At 30.6% G+C, this 16,924-nt stretch overlaps 1 protein-coding gene across 9 annotated transcripts in view; it reads right to left on the bottom strand.

Annotated features, from left to right (window-relative positions):
* The window catches only part of LOC129958567 (uncharacterized), a 309,649-nt gene that overhangs the window by 30,753 nt on the left and 261,972 nt on the right, over positions 1-16,924 (bottom strand). For 7 of the 9 annotated variants that reach the window (XM_056071121.1, XM_056071122.1, XM_056071125.1 and 4 more), the window contains 4 exons: positions 16,110-16,250; positions 7,190-7,330; positions 6,528-6,668; positions 5,160-5,300 (listed from right to left, as the gene is read on the bottom strand). In XM_056071121.1, coding sequence (XP_055927096.1) covers positions 5,160-5,300; positions 6,528-6,668; positions 7,190-7,330; positions 16,110-16,250 — 564 coding nt within the window. The remainder of the gene's footprint in view (positions 1-5,159; positions 5,301-6,527; positions 6,669-7,189; positions 7,331-16,109; positions 16,251-16,924) is intronic. The other 2 variants (XM_056071123.1, XM_056071128.1) reach the window with 2 other exon arrangements.

The following is a 16,924-nucleotide window of genomic DNA, read 5'->3' as shown; positions in this document are numbered from 1 at the left end:
ATATATTTTAAAGAAACTCTCTCTTATTATATTTTCAAAATTTTGATTTAATAAACATTTCGCAATAACACAAGCTTAAGAGATAAAATTTCATGTTCTTCTTTTTAAGACACCTTTCCCAATGTTAAATTGATCGCTTCAGATATTTACAGTTTTGCTTTTATTATGTAGAATAAAAGCTAGATGCTTTTATTATGTAGAATAAAAGCTAGATCGATAAAATGCAGTACACAGATTTAACATCTCAAATGTAGATTTTTATCAGACCGTCTGTCACTCTGTACTTTAGTATGCATGTAAACGCGATAACTGAAAAATGCCAACACATAGATAAATGAAATTTGATGATTATGATCCTGTTATTGAAATTGTAGTTTTATATAAAAATGTGTTTCAGTAGATGAAGCAAAGACGACCAAAATACATATCCGATTTTCGTTGTTTATACTTCAAAGCATAAAATTCTCACGAGTATCAAAATCTTCACGGCCTTGCCACAATACACCTCTCTCGTATAGTATGCAAGAAAGCTCACTTTCTTTACTTATTTATTTATTTAGTTTGAGTTCGTTGATTCAAATTTTGTTTCATTTGAAGTTTTCACTGCATTATTATATATTTTATTGCACGAGCTTCAAAGTCATGCTTTTTAAAATGCGTCAATGCATATTTCGTTTTAGTTATTACGTTTTGCATTTTTAAGTGCAGATTTTTGGCCTCTTTCTAAGTTTGTAATAATCAGAGTGCAGACCCCCCCCCATTAACCCCTGCTAGAACATCAACAGACTCAAAATTCAGTATTAGAATTTGAATTCCAGAATTCAGAAAGGAACTTCTTGCACGTTATTAGAAGATTTCAGGAAAAAGAAATTAGCATTGAAATTCTTCAACTACTTTAGAATGTCGATGACTTCCTCTGGTGGATTACATGGGCGGCTAAAAAATATCAGCACAAAAATACCAAAATGAAAAATTATATTCATCCTGCAGAAATGCTGGAAAAAGCTTTTGAAATCTATAAGTTGAAGTATTAAATCGCATTGAGTAAAATAAATTTTCAATTACAATTATTTTCATATATTCTTATTACAAAGCTTTGAAAATAAGTTGTTTATTAATGCAATTCCATAAAAACATACAAACATGAAAAGAACCTTAGATACGCTTTATGCACAAAAACATATAATTAGAAATTAATATACAATTAATATTAATATATATTAATTATATAATTAATATACCATTCAATTATGCTAATGGGCATTGTCGACAGTAAACGCCGTTTTATTTTCTGCTCACCAGGAACAGAAAGTCCAGAAATTTCATACTTTTTTGTTGGTGATGCAGCATTCGGGCTGCGTAAAAATTTGCTAAGGTCATATACTGGAACATATTTGACAGTCGAAAAGAAAATATTCGACTGTCGATTTATCAAGCAAGAAGGTACATACGAGTAGAATGCTCTTTTGATATTCTCAGCAATAAAGGGAGAATATTAAATCGTCCTTTTAATGTTCTACCACAATGTACGCATGAATTATTAAAGCCTGTATCATTCTTCATAATTATATTAGGAATAGATACATGATTGAGGATACAATTTCAATTACAGGATAGAAAGATATTCAAAGAGAGAATATTACAAGAGAAGGCTTCAAAGCAAACAATATGAGAAATATTCTATGTAGATATTTTGTTTCAAATGCAAGCACGATTTCCTGGCATACATCTACAATATAAAATTATTCTGATCGCCATGATATTAGCGACAGATAACTGTAAAATATGCTGCTTTCTTACTTGAAATACGTATTGCAAGAAAAAAATGTTTTTCTTCGCATTATTTTTATTTACTTGTAAAATATTTTTGAATTATTAGAAATAAGTTAAAAGCGTAATAAAACTTCTTGAAAAACGTAATATTGTTGCTAATTTTCCAATAATGTTTATATTTTTACAAAAAACACGTTTATTAAGAATAGCCAGCTTAAAAATAAAAAAGAATTGATAGTTAAATCCAGAAACAATAGTGCAGAGTAAAAAAAATTCTCTGAAACTAGAGAGTGTTACTACTGTCATTTCTAGAGTCTCAAAATTAAATTTTTTTTTCGACACCATCTTTTTTTTTAATAAGTACATATGAGAAAATATGGATTTCCCATAAATCGTTTCTCGCTTTTTCTTCCAATAAAAATTTTTATACAAATTTTATCCCAACCGCTACGTTTCTGCCTTTAAAAACCCATAAAATAAGCCTTTCTAGGATTAAAGCAATTAAAATTTCATCATCAATATTTTACTCACTCACGTTCATACTAGATTGAAACCTATTGATGCTAAAAGAAAAATTCTGTTTCAAGCAGGAAGGTAAAACTAACTGCGAAGAAGTAACTCTAGACGTTAAAAAAAAAAAAAAACGCCGTGTGTGTAAGCTTGCATTTGATCATATGCGCCAGTACTTGGATGGCGACGATAAAAATACCGTTGGCGTCAGTGGTAAACGACATCTGTACAGCAACCGCCAACGACAAGTTGACCACGCCTTTATTTTCCTGCCTAATGTGTATCTCTAATATAATTCAATGCACTACTGTTGTTATGGCGGCGACGATGAATTGAACACGTCGGCAGATTCCAATGTGTGTGTAACCAGTCTTAGCAGCTGCAAGGAGACTATCAACCGGACGTACGACGAATTGTAGGACACAAAACATATGAAATTCCCATTCACAAGCGCCATTATAATGTGCTACGGAATGCATTCGGACTTGGCTCCGACACAATTGTACGCAAAAACTTTCACGGCAAAATTTGAAATAAATGTTATAACATACTAGTCAATATTTACCTTATTGAAAAAAAAAACTGTATGTGTTGGCGTAAACTTCAATACTCTAACAATAAATGATAATGAATTCTGTTCTCCTCTTGGTATTTTTTCCTTAGTTTCAATTTAATCCTGGAAAGCAACAGAAATAAGAAAAATTGTAACGACTTATTGTTGAGGATGAAAAATGGACTTGGAATTGAATATACAAATGGAAAATTAACATCAAACGGACAGTAAGAAAAATTTCTTGTCTCATTATTTTGGAGCAGATGCTTCAGCTTTACTTCTTTTTCAGGTATTGATTACTGAGAGTTAACTGCGAGAATAACTCGCGCTTTCGGGTAATGCTATTCCTCCGCCGCAAAATGGCTCGTGAAAAGAGATGGTGTTTCACCTTAAACAATCTCACCCTTAGCGATCATCACACCTTCCATTCCATCTGGTTAAAAGAGGAAGAGTGTTACGGTTTCCAGTACGAACAAAGAAAAAATAGAATTTATTACATACAAGGTTTTGTTGTTTTCAAAGACAAAAAAAGGATAACGTAGCGGAAACCATTGAACAACATAATGTCATTGGGAGGTCATGAAGGAAACAATTACATAGAATGAAGAATAATGTAGCAAAGCAGACACTAAAGGTCAATGATTTTTATTCTAACAATCTAAAGAAACCTGATGAAATTAATGCATTAGAAAAATGATTGTCATGAGTATGATAATTTGTTTGACATATACAAGGACAACTTCAAATTAAGTTGCATATTTCATGTTTTTATTCAAAAATACCATGGCTTAAAACAGAAACCTCGAGATCATATAACTACATGTGTAGTCATAATTGGGTCAACTGGAACTGGAAAAACTGAATAAAGAAACTTTGTTTGTTTGCCTCACTTCACTTCACTGAAAGAACTCACTTGATTTGACCTCACTGGACTTCTTATGAGGACACATAAAAATGCAGGTATATGCGAACCCCCTCACCTCGCCAACATTGCAATATCTTCGACAAAGCATTACTGATGTTTGTGCCTCTGCAATACCTGTCATGTAGCACAATGATGAGCGAGAATTTCAGCCCAGTGTATAAATATGTGTATAGTGGCTAATGAAGAGCAATTCCGGCAATATAAATAAATAATCCTGAAGGTAAGGAAGTATCTAAGGTATTAATGAGTGCAAGGTATCTTCCCGTATTGAATCGAGACAGCTCTACAGCTTTCTATTTGACTTTTCTCTCGTATCTTTCACTATTTACAAGATACGACACTGCTTCCAAAATTTGCCATTAGATGGCGTGGTAATTTATCTCATTAAGTTGCGTATAGCCTTTTTACTATATTTAGACACAAACTTTATGGCATTAGTAAAGAGGGGGCGTAACGGATAAAAAAGGGAACACTGTATATTTATTATCGATAATAATTATTAGGGTATAGAAAAGTAAGAGAGATATAATACGAATCGCACCACAAAATCGCATCCAAAATTAAATTCTGCCTCTCATGCCAGAGAACCTATATACTACTTCACACATAAATAGTAGATCTCCGACAGATGAGCGCATTTGATAGGGGGCGAGGAGAATATATTGTTATGTCAAAAACTGAAAGGATATCTCCAATTGATTGATGCAATCATAAGGTTGATGGATTACACGAGACTCAAGATAAAACTACCGTTTTAAAAAAATTTAGCCGTGTTTTTTCGCATGAAAATAAATTTTTCTTAACAATAAATCATTGTTAGAATACTTCATACAAACTTTTTTTTGAAAAACAAAGAAATTCAGTATTCAATACAATATTATCTCGCATCGATTTTTTTTTTTTTTTTTAATATTAACAGCATTTTAAGATTTTAGAGAAACGCAAAGTAATTCAGTATCTCACCTGAACTTCTGATAAACTCTTAGACTTCAACGTTTAATAGATAAACTGAAACAGTTTTGCTTAGTTTCATATTTCAGTCGATTACCTTAATACATTGATAGGCAATTACAAGATACCCTCTAATGGTGATCTTGTCCAGGACACTAACTACAAGTTATTTAGTAAAAACTTCATAGTGATCGAATCAAATTGGAATTTCGGACCTGCAATAGATCTAGGCAATGAGTGTGTTCAATTATTTGAATGAAATTTCTTATACTTCTCTAGTTTTTCCACGTATTGAAACTTGTTATATTATACATAATAACGAATGCAGAATAACAAGCATACATCAAATTCCATTTCACAAATTGATGTATAATTATTTGCCATTTCGGTAATATTTTCTGAGCAACTGAAATGTAGAATATTAAATCATGCATTAAAATGACTTACATTTTCGTTTCTTCCAATTTGTTCCGCGTCTGGGCTTGATTGCTGCCTTTGTTCACCTTCAACTATTACTTCAGTAGCAGAAACGCCGTCATCTATAATAGCAGGCATGGCAAATTCTGGACAATTTGCAATTGCACCCTGCTAATTAAAACATGTTTAGATTATATTAAATGTATAATGCCATTTACATGAATTAAAATAAATTAACAATGAATACTTGATACGTTTTTCTTTTTTCGACTTTAAAGAAAGATTGCTTGCTGCAGACCTCAATGAAACTCGCGTCAGCATCTTATTTATGAAATCATTCTGACTTCTGTTAACGGAAGTTGAACATATTTCGTTACAATTATAATTAAATATTATGATGGTGCAATGCGCATATTCGTTAAAGTCTAAGCAGTGGTTTAAAGTATATTCAATGACAAATCCCACTCCCCCATCAAGATTTATTCTGGAACCAACTATCATTAAAGGAGACGTTTATTCATTAACATCACACAATTATTTGAGAGTCTGATTGTTACGACGAGAAGTTATGATATGGAAGGGCAGCATGAACAACGAAAGAGCATACTTCACATCTCTGAGACACGTTCAGTGATACTACTGAGCAATTATAACTTTATTTAAGAGTCATGTCCGCTATATTTCATGGTATAATGGGTCTTACCACAGAGTTGAAGTAGTGAGTAGAGGGATTGCAACCCTACTCTAGCGTAAGACAAGATCAAATCACATAACCTGTGGTTAGAATTTGCATTCACTGTAATCGCATTCTCCATTATATTTCAATGGCAGATTATTTCTCGCTGTTAAATTTTAAAACTTATATAAGCCTCAGCTTTGGGCTATTATTATCCAGAAATTAAAATCTGCATTGAGTCTCGCTCTCCTAAATAGTTTATTGAAAATAATATATAAGTTCCAGAAAAGGTCGAATATTCTACAGATGAACCATTATTTGGCCATATCCATATTGCTACAAAAGAATCATTCCATGACTTCCATAAAACATTTTTAGCTAATTGCGAGATTATAATTAGTTGGAGATATTGCTCAGAACATCGACTACGAGTTATTTTGTAGAAATTTTTTACTGATTAAATCAAATTTTCTGGCCCGAAGAATATATGATTTGTCTGGGTAGTCAATTCAATCAATTCCTCGAATTTTTTTTATTTTTTTTTTATTGTCTTTCTCTAATTTCTCCAAGCATGGACACCTGTACTACTAAATATAAAAAAGAATGCAGAATATCAAACATATGTCAAGTCCCATGTCTCCGAATGGCGTATAAGTCATTTCTAAAACCATCCCAGGACAATTATTAAGTAGAATAATAAATCATACATTAAAATAACTTACATTTTCGTTTTTCTCAGTTTGTTCCGAATCTGTTGTTGATTGCTGGCTTTCTTCACCCTCAAATACTACCCCAGAAACAGAAATGCCTGATTCTACCGTAATGGTTGGTAAGGCGAATTTCTCACATATTGCAATTGTAGCCTGTTAATTAAAGCATAATTTAGAAAATATGAAACGCTTAAAAATATTTACATATATTAAAGTAACTTAATAATGATGAACTGATATATGTGTTTCGTCTTTTACCCTTATTTATAGACGAACCATAATTTGCCCATATTGCTACAAAGAAATTATTCTGTCACTTGCGTAATACATTTTTAACCAATTGCGAGATTACAAATTGGAGGTATTTCTTAGAACATCGACTACGAGTTATTTTGTAGAAATTTTATACTGATTAAATCAAACTCACTTCAGGCCCAAAAAATACATGATTTGTCTGGGCAGTGAATTTAATCAATTACACGAAAAGTATTTTTTTTTTTATCTTTCTCTAATTTCTCCAAGTATGGACACCTGTACTACTAAACATAATAAAGAATGCAGAATATCAAACATATATCAAGTCCCATGTCTCCGAATGGCGTATAAGTCATTTCTAAAACCATCCCAGGACAATTATTAAGTAAAATAATAAATCATACATTAAAATAACTTACATTTTCGTTTTTCTCAGTTTGTTCCGAATCTGATGTTGATTGCTGGCTTTCTTCACCCTCAAATACTACCCCAGAAACAGAAATGCCTGTTTCTACCGTAATGGATGGTAAGGCAAATTTCTCACATATTGTAATTGTAGCCTGTTAATTAAAGCATAATTTAGAAAATATTAAACGCTTAAAAATATTTACATGTATTAAAGTAACTTAATAATGATGAACTGATATATCTGTTTCGTCTTTAGAGAAAGATTGATGTTGACCTCAACGATACTGACACCAACACCTTATTTATTAAATCATTCTGACTTCTGCGTTTCTGCTATATATTATTACAATCATGGGGAAATATTATGGTGTTGTACTGCGCATATTCGTTGACATCTAAGCAATGACCTAGAGTATATTCACTGACAAATCCCAGTTCCCCATCAAGTCTTATTCTGGACAGCAACCATTTTTGAGGGATGCATTGACTCATTAGCATCACGAATTTATTTGAGAGACTGATTGTCACGACGAGAAGTAATATGGAACGAAAGGACATACTTCACATCTATAATGCAAGTTTAGTTATACTACTGAGTTATTATAACGGGATTTTAAGAGTCATGTCCGTTAATTTTATGGTATAATGGGTTTTGCTACAGAGCTGAAGTAGTGAGTAGAGGGAATTGCAGCTCTACTCTGGCATAGGACAAGATAAAATCCCGTGAACTGTGGTTACAATTTTCATTCACTGTAATCCGCATTCTCTATTATATTTCAATGGCAGATTATTTCTCACTGTTAAATTTTAAAACTTATCTAAGCCTAAGCTTTAAACTATTATTATTTAAGCCAATTTATAATTTTGTAATTTTGATCACTCATTGATTTTGATGTTATAACAGAATAATATTTCACTGTCTGGTTTAATTAAGTTATTTAATTTAGTTAACTTGTTTTTAAGCTAAATTTAAACTGGCATAACTGCATTACACTTTGCTACTTGCTTTATTTTAATCTCGAATGTGTTGCAAGTGCTTGGCGTACTTTTTTTCTCGCCAATACAAGTGTACGTACAGACAATATTGACCGAATAATAATTGTGTAATTATTTTAATGCAAATAAAATTCCTTATTATTTTCAATATGTATCATCATTGTGAATGAAATAATGAAACTGCAACGTATGTTTTTTTTTAAACTATTAGAAAGTAAAATTTCATAAATGTTCAAATAATAATTGCATGTTTTTATAAGCTCTAATTAAGATCTAAAAAGAGACTGGAGGATTATAGTAAAGATAAGAAAATATTAATGAAAGAAATGCTATCTTTACAGATACACATTTTGTATGAATGTGAACATTTATTATTTAGTAACAGTGTTTAGCGATGCTCTAGAATATTGTGAAAATAATTTGAAGCATCCTGACTTTAAAAACGCTGAAGCCACAGCAAACTTTGTGAGACTTTTTAATAACATTTTTGATCTCTTAAATTCCCGGAACTTACTAGGAAGAGGCTTTAAGAGACCTCTATTTCAGAACACTCACACAGAATTCTCTGTCTTCGTGGAAAAAGTGGAGCAATATACTGAAGAACTTAAAACTGCTCCTAATGAATCCTGGAAAGCAACCGTAGAACTGGGTTTCTTGTTTTTTTTATTTATTTGTTTACATAGTATTTCATCACTGTCTAAAAAATTTAATTAAAGAACTAAATGCAACAATGAATTTTTTTGATGACTTACAAGTTGTCACAAGACCATTTGGAAATGTTTTTATCTGCTATCAGAAGTAAAGGGGGGTATAATAATAATCTCAATTGGAAACAGTTTCAGGTTGCGTATATAAGGCTTTTGTTCCATGTGGACGTAATAAGTGGTGGAAGCGAAAATTGTATTGCTTTGGATAACAGTTTAATACTAAATATTTCATATACGGTTAATGAGTACAGCAAATATATCCATGATGTAAATTTAGAGTAGGAAGATGAAGATGATAATGTTACAGAAATACTATTAAATCCTTACATTTGTGACGTTTAATCTCACATAGCTGTATTTGTAAAAAATTGCTAAAACCGTAAAATGCCCACAATGTATCACAGTATTAATGAAAGATAGTAAGCGCTCCTCTGACCTACAAGTGAATTCCCTTCTTGATCTTTCAGTAGGAAAACATAAGTATGAGTGCAGGCTGTAACAAAGGAAAGATAGAGGGGGTTTAATTTACCCCTTGGAAGATATTTTGAAAGTATACCATATTTCTGAAAAGGAAATTCGGGAACGCCAAATTTCTGGGAAGTTAAGAGCCAAAAATATACTGAATAAGCTCATATCGTCCAGCTTGATCTTCTTAAGCTCATGTATTTCAGAAGAAATATTTAATGCTTTGAATAAGCAAGCCCCAGATAAAAATCCATTAGATAATCATAAAATTTTACTCTGAAAATCTATTTTGTTTCAGTATTTCAAGATATGCCTGTGCCATACTGTAAAAGTTTAAACACAAGAGTTAAAAATCTAAGTGCCGTGGCATTAATACGAAAGCTATTATATTTACAGGACAACAAAAATTTATATTTTAAATATTATTACCTTTGTTACAATTATTATCTTACCTTATTTACAATTATTATCTTTGAGTTGGAATCTATTGTCCTATTTAGTGCAATTCTCAATATTAATTATTGTTTTAATTAATGTTCTTAATTTGAATGTAAATATTTGAATCCTTTATCTCTGTATTATAAGCTATTATTTATTTGGAAAATTTATAATTTAAAACCAAATATTATTTTAATTATCACACTAAATCACAGCTTAATAAAACATAATTTGTGACTCTTATTATTACAAGAAAATGTTTTTCAACCAAATAATAAGCTTCTTTTGTTCCTAACAAGAAATTATTTTTCGTGAATACATTGTGGGGGGGAGGGGGTAAAAGTGGAAAAAATACAAGTGGATTTCTTTAAATTTTCTTTTTTTATGGAATACAAAGTAGCAGTCCTTCCCATTGCTTACACTAGGTCACACCAAATATGCTGTATTTTTTTAACATAAAATTTTTGTACTTCAGTTTAGTAATGCATGTTTTTGTCTTATATTTATTTCATAATTTAGAATTATGCATTATTTTCCAGTGAATGTAAAACCTTAACAAAATAAGAGTCAAGATCTTCAAACTCTAATGCTCATCAATGCCCTAATTTTTTTTTTTCTGTAAAGAAACTGGAACAAAGAACACAGGCCTTTAATGGCTTTCATTAGAAGTTATTTTAATAATTATCTATTGGATAGGGACTGTGATTTTTAAAGAAGCTGATTTAAATATGGTACTCAACCAAAAGTTTATAAAACTAATATGCAAGAATATATTTACAATTATTAAATAATTTTAATTTTTATTAAAATTAACTGCTTGAAATTAGATTTACATCTCTATACAAATAATAAATAAAGACAAGGTAGTTTTGTCTGAGTTAGATTAACAAAAGATTTGTTGAATTTCTTTAAAAAATTTTCATTGCATGGCCTATTCACTAAAATGAACAATCCTCTGAATAAATATTAAGAATCATGATAATTAAGGATTCTCATTCTTTTCGAAAATAATTAAGTAATCTGTGATCAATTCTTAAAAACAATTTTTTAAATTGGGATACTAAAGTAGCTTTTACAGGCACAGGTTCTTTTTATACTCAGAATCAACAGAAAAATGATATTAGAAAAGGTTTCCGTACAGTTTTAATTTTTTTAAAATAAGTGCAATAATAAATAATAAAATCGCAAAAGAAGTCTGCAATATACTGTTTAGGATTCTATAATTTCCTCTCTAATAAAATAGATAGCATTGACGTATGCATGTGCACAGTATTTTGAAAAAAAAAAAAAAAGAAAGAAAAAAAAGATTAAGGCCACTTTTATAATTTGTTTTTATAATATTTATTGCTCTGATTGAGATAATGATAGAAAGTATTTGAAAAAGTAATGTAAAGTTAAAAGATGTTTTTAGGTAAATAATGTTTTTATAATATTTATTGCTCTGATTGAGATAATGATAGAAAGTATTTGAAAAAGTAATCTAAAGTTAAAAGATGTTTTTAGGTAAATAAAAATAAAAATGCTTACTTAAAGAAGAAAAATAATAAACCTTTAATTAATGCAAAAAAGTAAATATGATTTAAAACAACAAACTCAGCTACTAATGCTATGAAAAAGAAACCATTATTTTCGAAAACAGTGTGCTTAGTTTTCTAAGAATGATAATCTCAAAACAAGAAAAGAAAGGAAATTTTATGCCGAAAGGACCCAATGCCGCAAAGCAAAAGGTTGCACGACAGTTTTTGAGAACGCCAAAATTTGCGATATGACGCCAAAAAAACCATTCTTAATCTTAAGATTTACCACAAGTCACATGACTCATGTTGGGTACGCTTGTTTCTTCTCGAAACAAGCGACTAACTACCTTCATTTACATTTCAGCTCTAAGGGTCTTACCTTCCATTCTTGGATGGCAAAATACACCCAATCAGACTAATCGTGTACATAGGAGTATAAAAAATAGAGTTCAAGATATAACCTGAATATTATCCAAACTTAAATTTTATAATACACGATGACGGTTCAAGAAAATCCCTTTTATTGAAACATCCAGAAATTAAAATCTGCATTGAGGTCGAATAATTTATAGATGAACCATAATTTGCTCATATTGCTACAAAGGAATTATTCCGTCACTTGCGTAATACATTTTTAACCAATTGCTAGATTATAAATTGGAGGTATTTCCAGAGGCGGCGGTAGTCTTTCCGACGGGGGGCAAGACAAATCCGACAGGGGGCAATCACAATTTCCCTAATTTGGTTACAAAATAACTCATAAAAATTAATTTATATATTTAATAAAAGGAAATTAAGTATTTTTTAGCTTCTTTTTCTATTGAGATATTGACCTTTTCTTTTACTGTTAAAAATTTACAAAGATATTTGCAAAAAATGTTCTCGGTTGTTTTTTTTTTATTGAACATTAAAAAATTGTCAATATTTGAATCTATTTTTAATGAAATTCTTGAGATTTACTTGAACTACGATCTATTTTTGGAAAAAAATACAACTATATTTTATTCTAGATTATAGTATGTAGATAGAAACACAGGCTGCGGCAGAATGCGGTGTCGTTGTTAATTGAACAAGGGCATGTTCTCATCATTGAAGTTATTTAAAATGAAAGTAGAAATTATATTCAAAAAGTTTTATAAAAGAAATTTTTTTTGAAATCCAGCATGATAAATAAAAAGGAATATTCATTGTATTCCGAATTTTTTTTCTCCTTCGTATAGTTTCCTGCCTAAAATAATTTTTATAAGAATTGCAACAACGAGAGGGAATTCAGATATACTTCGAAACCGAGGCGAATAAGCGAGCGCGTACAACAAAAATTTACTATAGTTAGGACACGAATGATATAGAATGCTGAAAAGATACAATGCTGTTTCTTAAGAAAGTTGGGGAAGATATTTTGTAAAGATATGTACAAACTTAACTATTTTATGTAAGATTGAAAATGAACGTGTGAAAAATGAGCGGCTTAAGCATTAGGTTTCCCATGTATTATGTATATGATAAAAAGCTATAAGACTTTTTAAAAAAAGCGTTTGATTAAAAAACATTTAGATCTAGAACAGCGGTTCTTAACCTATGGGTCGCGAAGCATATTTCTTGGGTCGTGCTGAGTCGAACCAAAAAAGTTAGTAATACAACAAATTTCAGACATTTTAGAAATGACGACTTGAATAAATATCAACAATCGAAAATGAATGTGAACTAACTGAAAAAATTACATGTTTTAAAAATAAACTCAAATTATGGAGAAATAAGGTTGAAATAAAGAAACTTGCTTCATTCCCGACTCTTAATTTACTTGTTGAAGACAATAATATTGATATCACAGATTTTGAAATACAGAAAATTATTATTAATCATTTAGAAAAACTAATAGCAGACTTTGATCGATATTTCCCTGCAGACGATGTTTTCAAATATAATTGGGTTCGAATGCCATTTAATTTTGATGTAAGTGATTTGCATGAGGAATTTGTTAATATTAATCAATTTCAAGAGCAATTAATAGAAATACAAAGTGACCAAGCACTTCGATACAATTTCTACAAAAACACTGAATCTTTGTGCTTTCTGGTTAAAATTAAAAACCGAAAAGCCAATAATTGTTAAAGAAGCCCTAAAAGTATTATTGCCCTTTGCAACAACATATATGTGTGAGGCTGGTTTTTCGGCTCTGTGTGTAATCAAAAACAATTACCGGGACAAGTTAAATCCTGAAATAGATATAAGGTGCTCCTTGACAAGCATTCAACCGAGGTTTGAAGATCTTTCAAAATGTATTCAAGCACAAGGTTCTCATTAAAACTGTATGACTTGCATTTAAAATTTAAAAGACTTAACACATGCATTGATATTTCTTTTTTTTTTTTTTAGGAATAAGTTAAAATGTCAATTATTTTCAAAAAGTTATAAATATATTTTAATTTGGTCAATAAAAATTATTAAAAACACTTGATTATTAAATAAATTTTCCTTGGATCGAAAAGTACTTTTGTTTATCTTTATTATTAAAAAAATAAATAAAAAAATTGTCAGTTAAAAAAATTTTCATCGTAGGATTGAAGATTTTTTAAAAATACAATCTAAAATAAAGCAATGAAAAAATTTTAACTTTTTTTTGGGTCGCGACATGAGCATATTTCTCAAATTTGGGTAGCGGCTTAAAAAGGTTAAGAACCACTGATCTAGAATATGAACTCCTCTATCTTCATTTTTAAGCACGTGTTCTTGTGGTTAAGTATTTGTTTCCCTCGAAGCTATTGTAAGCTAATATTCTTCCCATAAAAATTTTATCCCCTCAGTTGCATGCATTGGTTTTTCTTAACCCCTTCGTATACAATGACGAGTCTGGATTGCGCATCGAATTACTAAATTTTTAATTTACAATTAAGTGAAAGTATTGAGTAATTTAAAATGCAAAAATCACTTGAAAACTCATCAGTGCCTCAAATTGACTTCATATTATTTTAGTAATTAAAATAATAATAATTGTCCTTAATAAGATGTACAATGTAATTAGGCAGTTAAGTAAATTCGTATGTCAAGGTATTAATATATCATATATGAATACTCTATGAATAAATATTTTAATCAAGACATCATTTTATCAAGACATCTTTATCTAAAGTCTATTAAAAATTTAGAAGCACCAGAAATTATATAGATTTTACTGTAAAGAGTATTTAAAAGGGAAAAAAAAGGAAAAAGAAGTTTTTAAACAATACTTTTCCCGATTACATAGTTATAATACTGAATGCAGAATCTGAAGAATTTAGGTAGTAATTTAACAAATTTAGTACATACTTGGATAAGCTGTTAGCGCAGCTAAAAAGCTACCATAACATATATATTTATTTATTGTCGTCATTTTTAGTCGGTAATATTTCTTTAGTATAATATTTGCAGCCAGTAAATAAGAATGCATAAAAAAAACATTTTATTGTTAAATAATTTACTATAATTTACTATTATTCCAATGATTTATAATGAATTCACATAACCTGGCTACAGCAACTTAATTCTTCTTAGCATGCATAAAACACAAGAGTATCGAGAGGAAAGAGTGTTTTATTAAATTTAGTTTAACCATAAACTAGATTTTAGTCAGAGAATTCTCATAGTGAAGCAAATAAAATAAATTTACCAATTCATCACCGAAGAAGTAACAATTAGGTAAATAAAATGATTCATTTTATAATCTAAAATCTCATAAAATGATTCATTGAATTTCGAATTAGGGAAAACTATAGTCCTGTTCTTGTAAAATATAAAAGTATTTTTCCCTAATAATTCCACGTGCAAATAATCGAAGTACTCGATAAAAATAATTTTTTCTCATAACTTATGATAACATCTTAGCCGAAAGACAAATATAAATCGACAAAAATGTGACTTCTTTACTCACTTGACACGTTGTCGGTTATTCTGCCAAAAGTAATGCGAATTATTGGCCGAATGAACGGCATTTATATAAGATGTCTGAAAATTAGCGAACTTCCATCGTATTCAGTTCATAGTCGTCCATCCAGAAATTGTCGACAGAATTAGATAACTTATTCACCCTGTTGGATACATTGCCGGAAGAAATGCTAATTAGAAGATTGATGAACGACATTTCAATCAAAAGCCTGAAAATCTATGAATTTAACTTCTACATCTATCAAATTGCGTTCATAGTCAGGCGATCAAAAATAGTCCTCAAAATGCGGCAACTTATTGACCAGCCACCCTATTGATTATTTTACCAAACATAGTCAAACCGCTTTAACAGCTACTTAGATATTTTGATTGTTTACAACGTATTAAATTTAAGATCGTTTTTAAATTTCATATTCGAGAATGCGTGCTTTTCCACAACCATTTTGAAGTGGTGAAAAATTTTGCCGACGAAATTCTAAATCACTCGCCGACGGGGGGAGGGGGCAAGCGGGTGCCGACAGGGGGGTAATTTCCCCCCCCCCTTGCCCCCCTGCTAACACCGCCTCTGGGTATTTCTTAGAACATCGACTACGAGTTATTTTGTAGAAATTTTATACTGATTAAATCAAACTCACTTCAGGCCCAAAAAATTCATGATTTGTCTGGGCAGTGAATTTAATCAATTACACGAAAAGTATTTTTTTTTTTTTTTAATCTTTCTCTAATTTCTCCAAGTATGGACACCTGTACTACTAAACATAATAAAAAATGCAGAAAATCAAACATATGTCAAGTCCCATGTCTCCGAATGGCGTATAAGTCATTTCTAAAACCATCCCAGGACAATTATTAAGTAGAATAATAAATCATACATTAAAATAACTTACATTTTCGTTTTTCTCAGTTTGTTCCGAATCTGGTGTTGATTGCTGGCTTTTTTCACCCTCAAATACTACCCCAGAAACAGAAATGCCTGATTCTACCGTAATGGTTGGTAAGGCGAATTTCTCACATATTGCAACTGTAGCCTGTTAATTAAAGCATAATTTAGAAAATATGAAACGCTTAAAAATATTTACATATATTAAAGTAACTTAATAATGATGAACTGATATATGTGTATCGTCTTTTACCCTTATCGTGACCAAAGATTGATGTTGACCTCAACGAAACTCCCACCAACAACTTATTTATTAAATCACACCACCTTATTTATTAAATCCTTCTGACTTCTGCGAACGGAAGTTGAACATATTTCGTTACAATCATGGAAAATTATCATGGTGTTTTACTACGCATATTCGTTGAGATCTAAGCAAAGGTCTAACAGTATATTCATTGACAAATCCCAGTTTCCCATCAAGGGTTATTCTGGACACGAACCATCTTTGAGGGATGCATTTACTCATTAGCATCACGAAATTATTTGAGAGACTGGTTGTTAAGACGAGAAGTAATGGTATGGACGGGAAGCATGAACAAAGAAAGGGCATATATCACACCTCTGATGCAAATTCAGTGATACTGCTGAGCTATTATACCGGGATATTAAGAGTCAAGTCCGGGTGTGTTTTTTTTTTTTTTTTGTTTTTTTTTTTTTTTTTTTTTGGACAATGGGTCTTACTACAGACTTGAGGTAGTGAGTAAAACGATTGCAACCTACTCTGGCATACGGCAAGATAAAATCACGTGACCAGTGGTT

Source organism: Argiope bruennichi, chromosome X1 (assembly GCF_947563725.1).
Source record: "Argiope bruennichi chromosome X1, qqArgBrue1.1, whole genome shotgun sequence".
NCBI lineage: Eukaryota > Metazoa > Arthropoda > Arachnida > Araneae > Araneidae > Argiope > Argiope bruennichi.
This window is presented reverse-complemented; position numbering and strand designations above follow the sequence as displayed.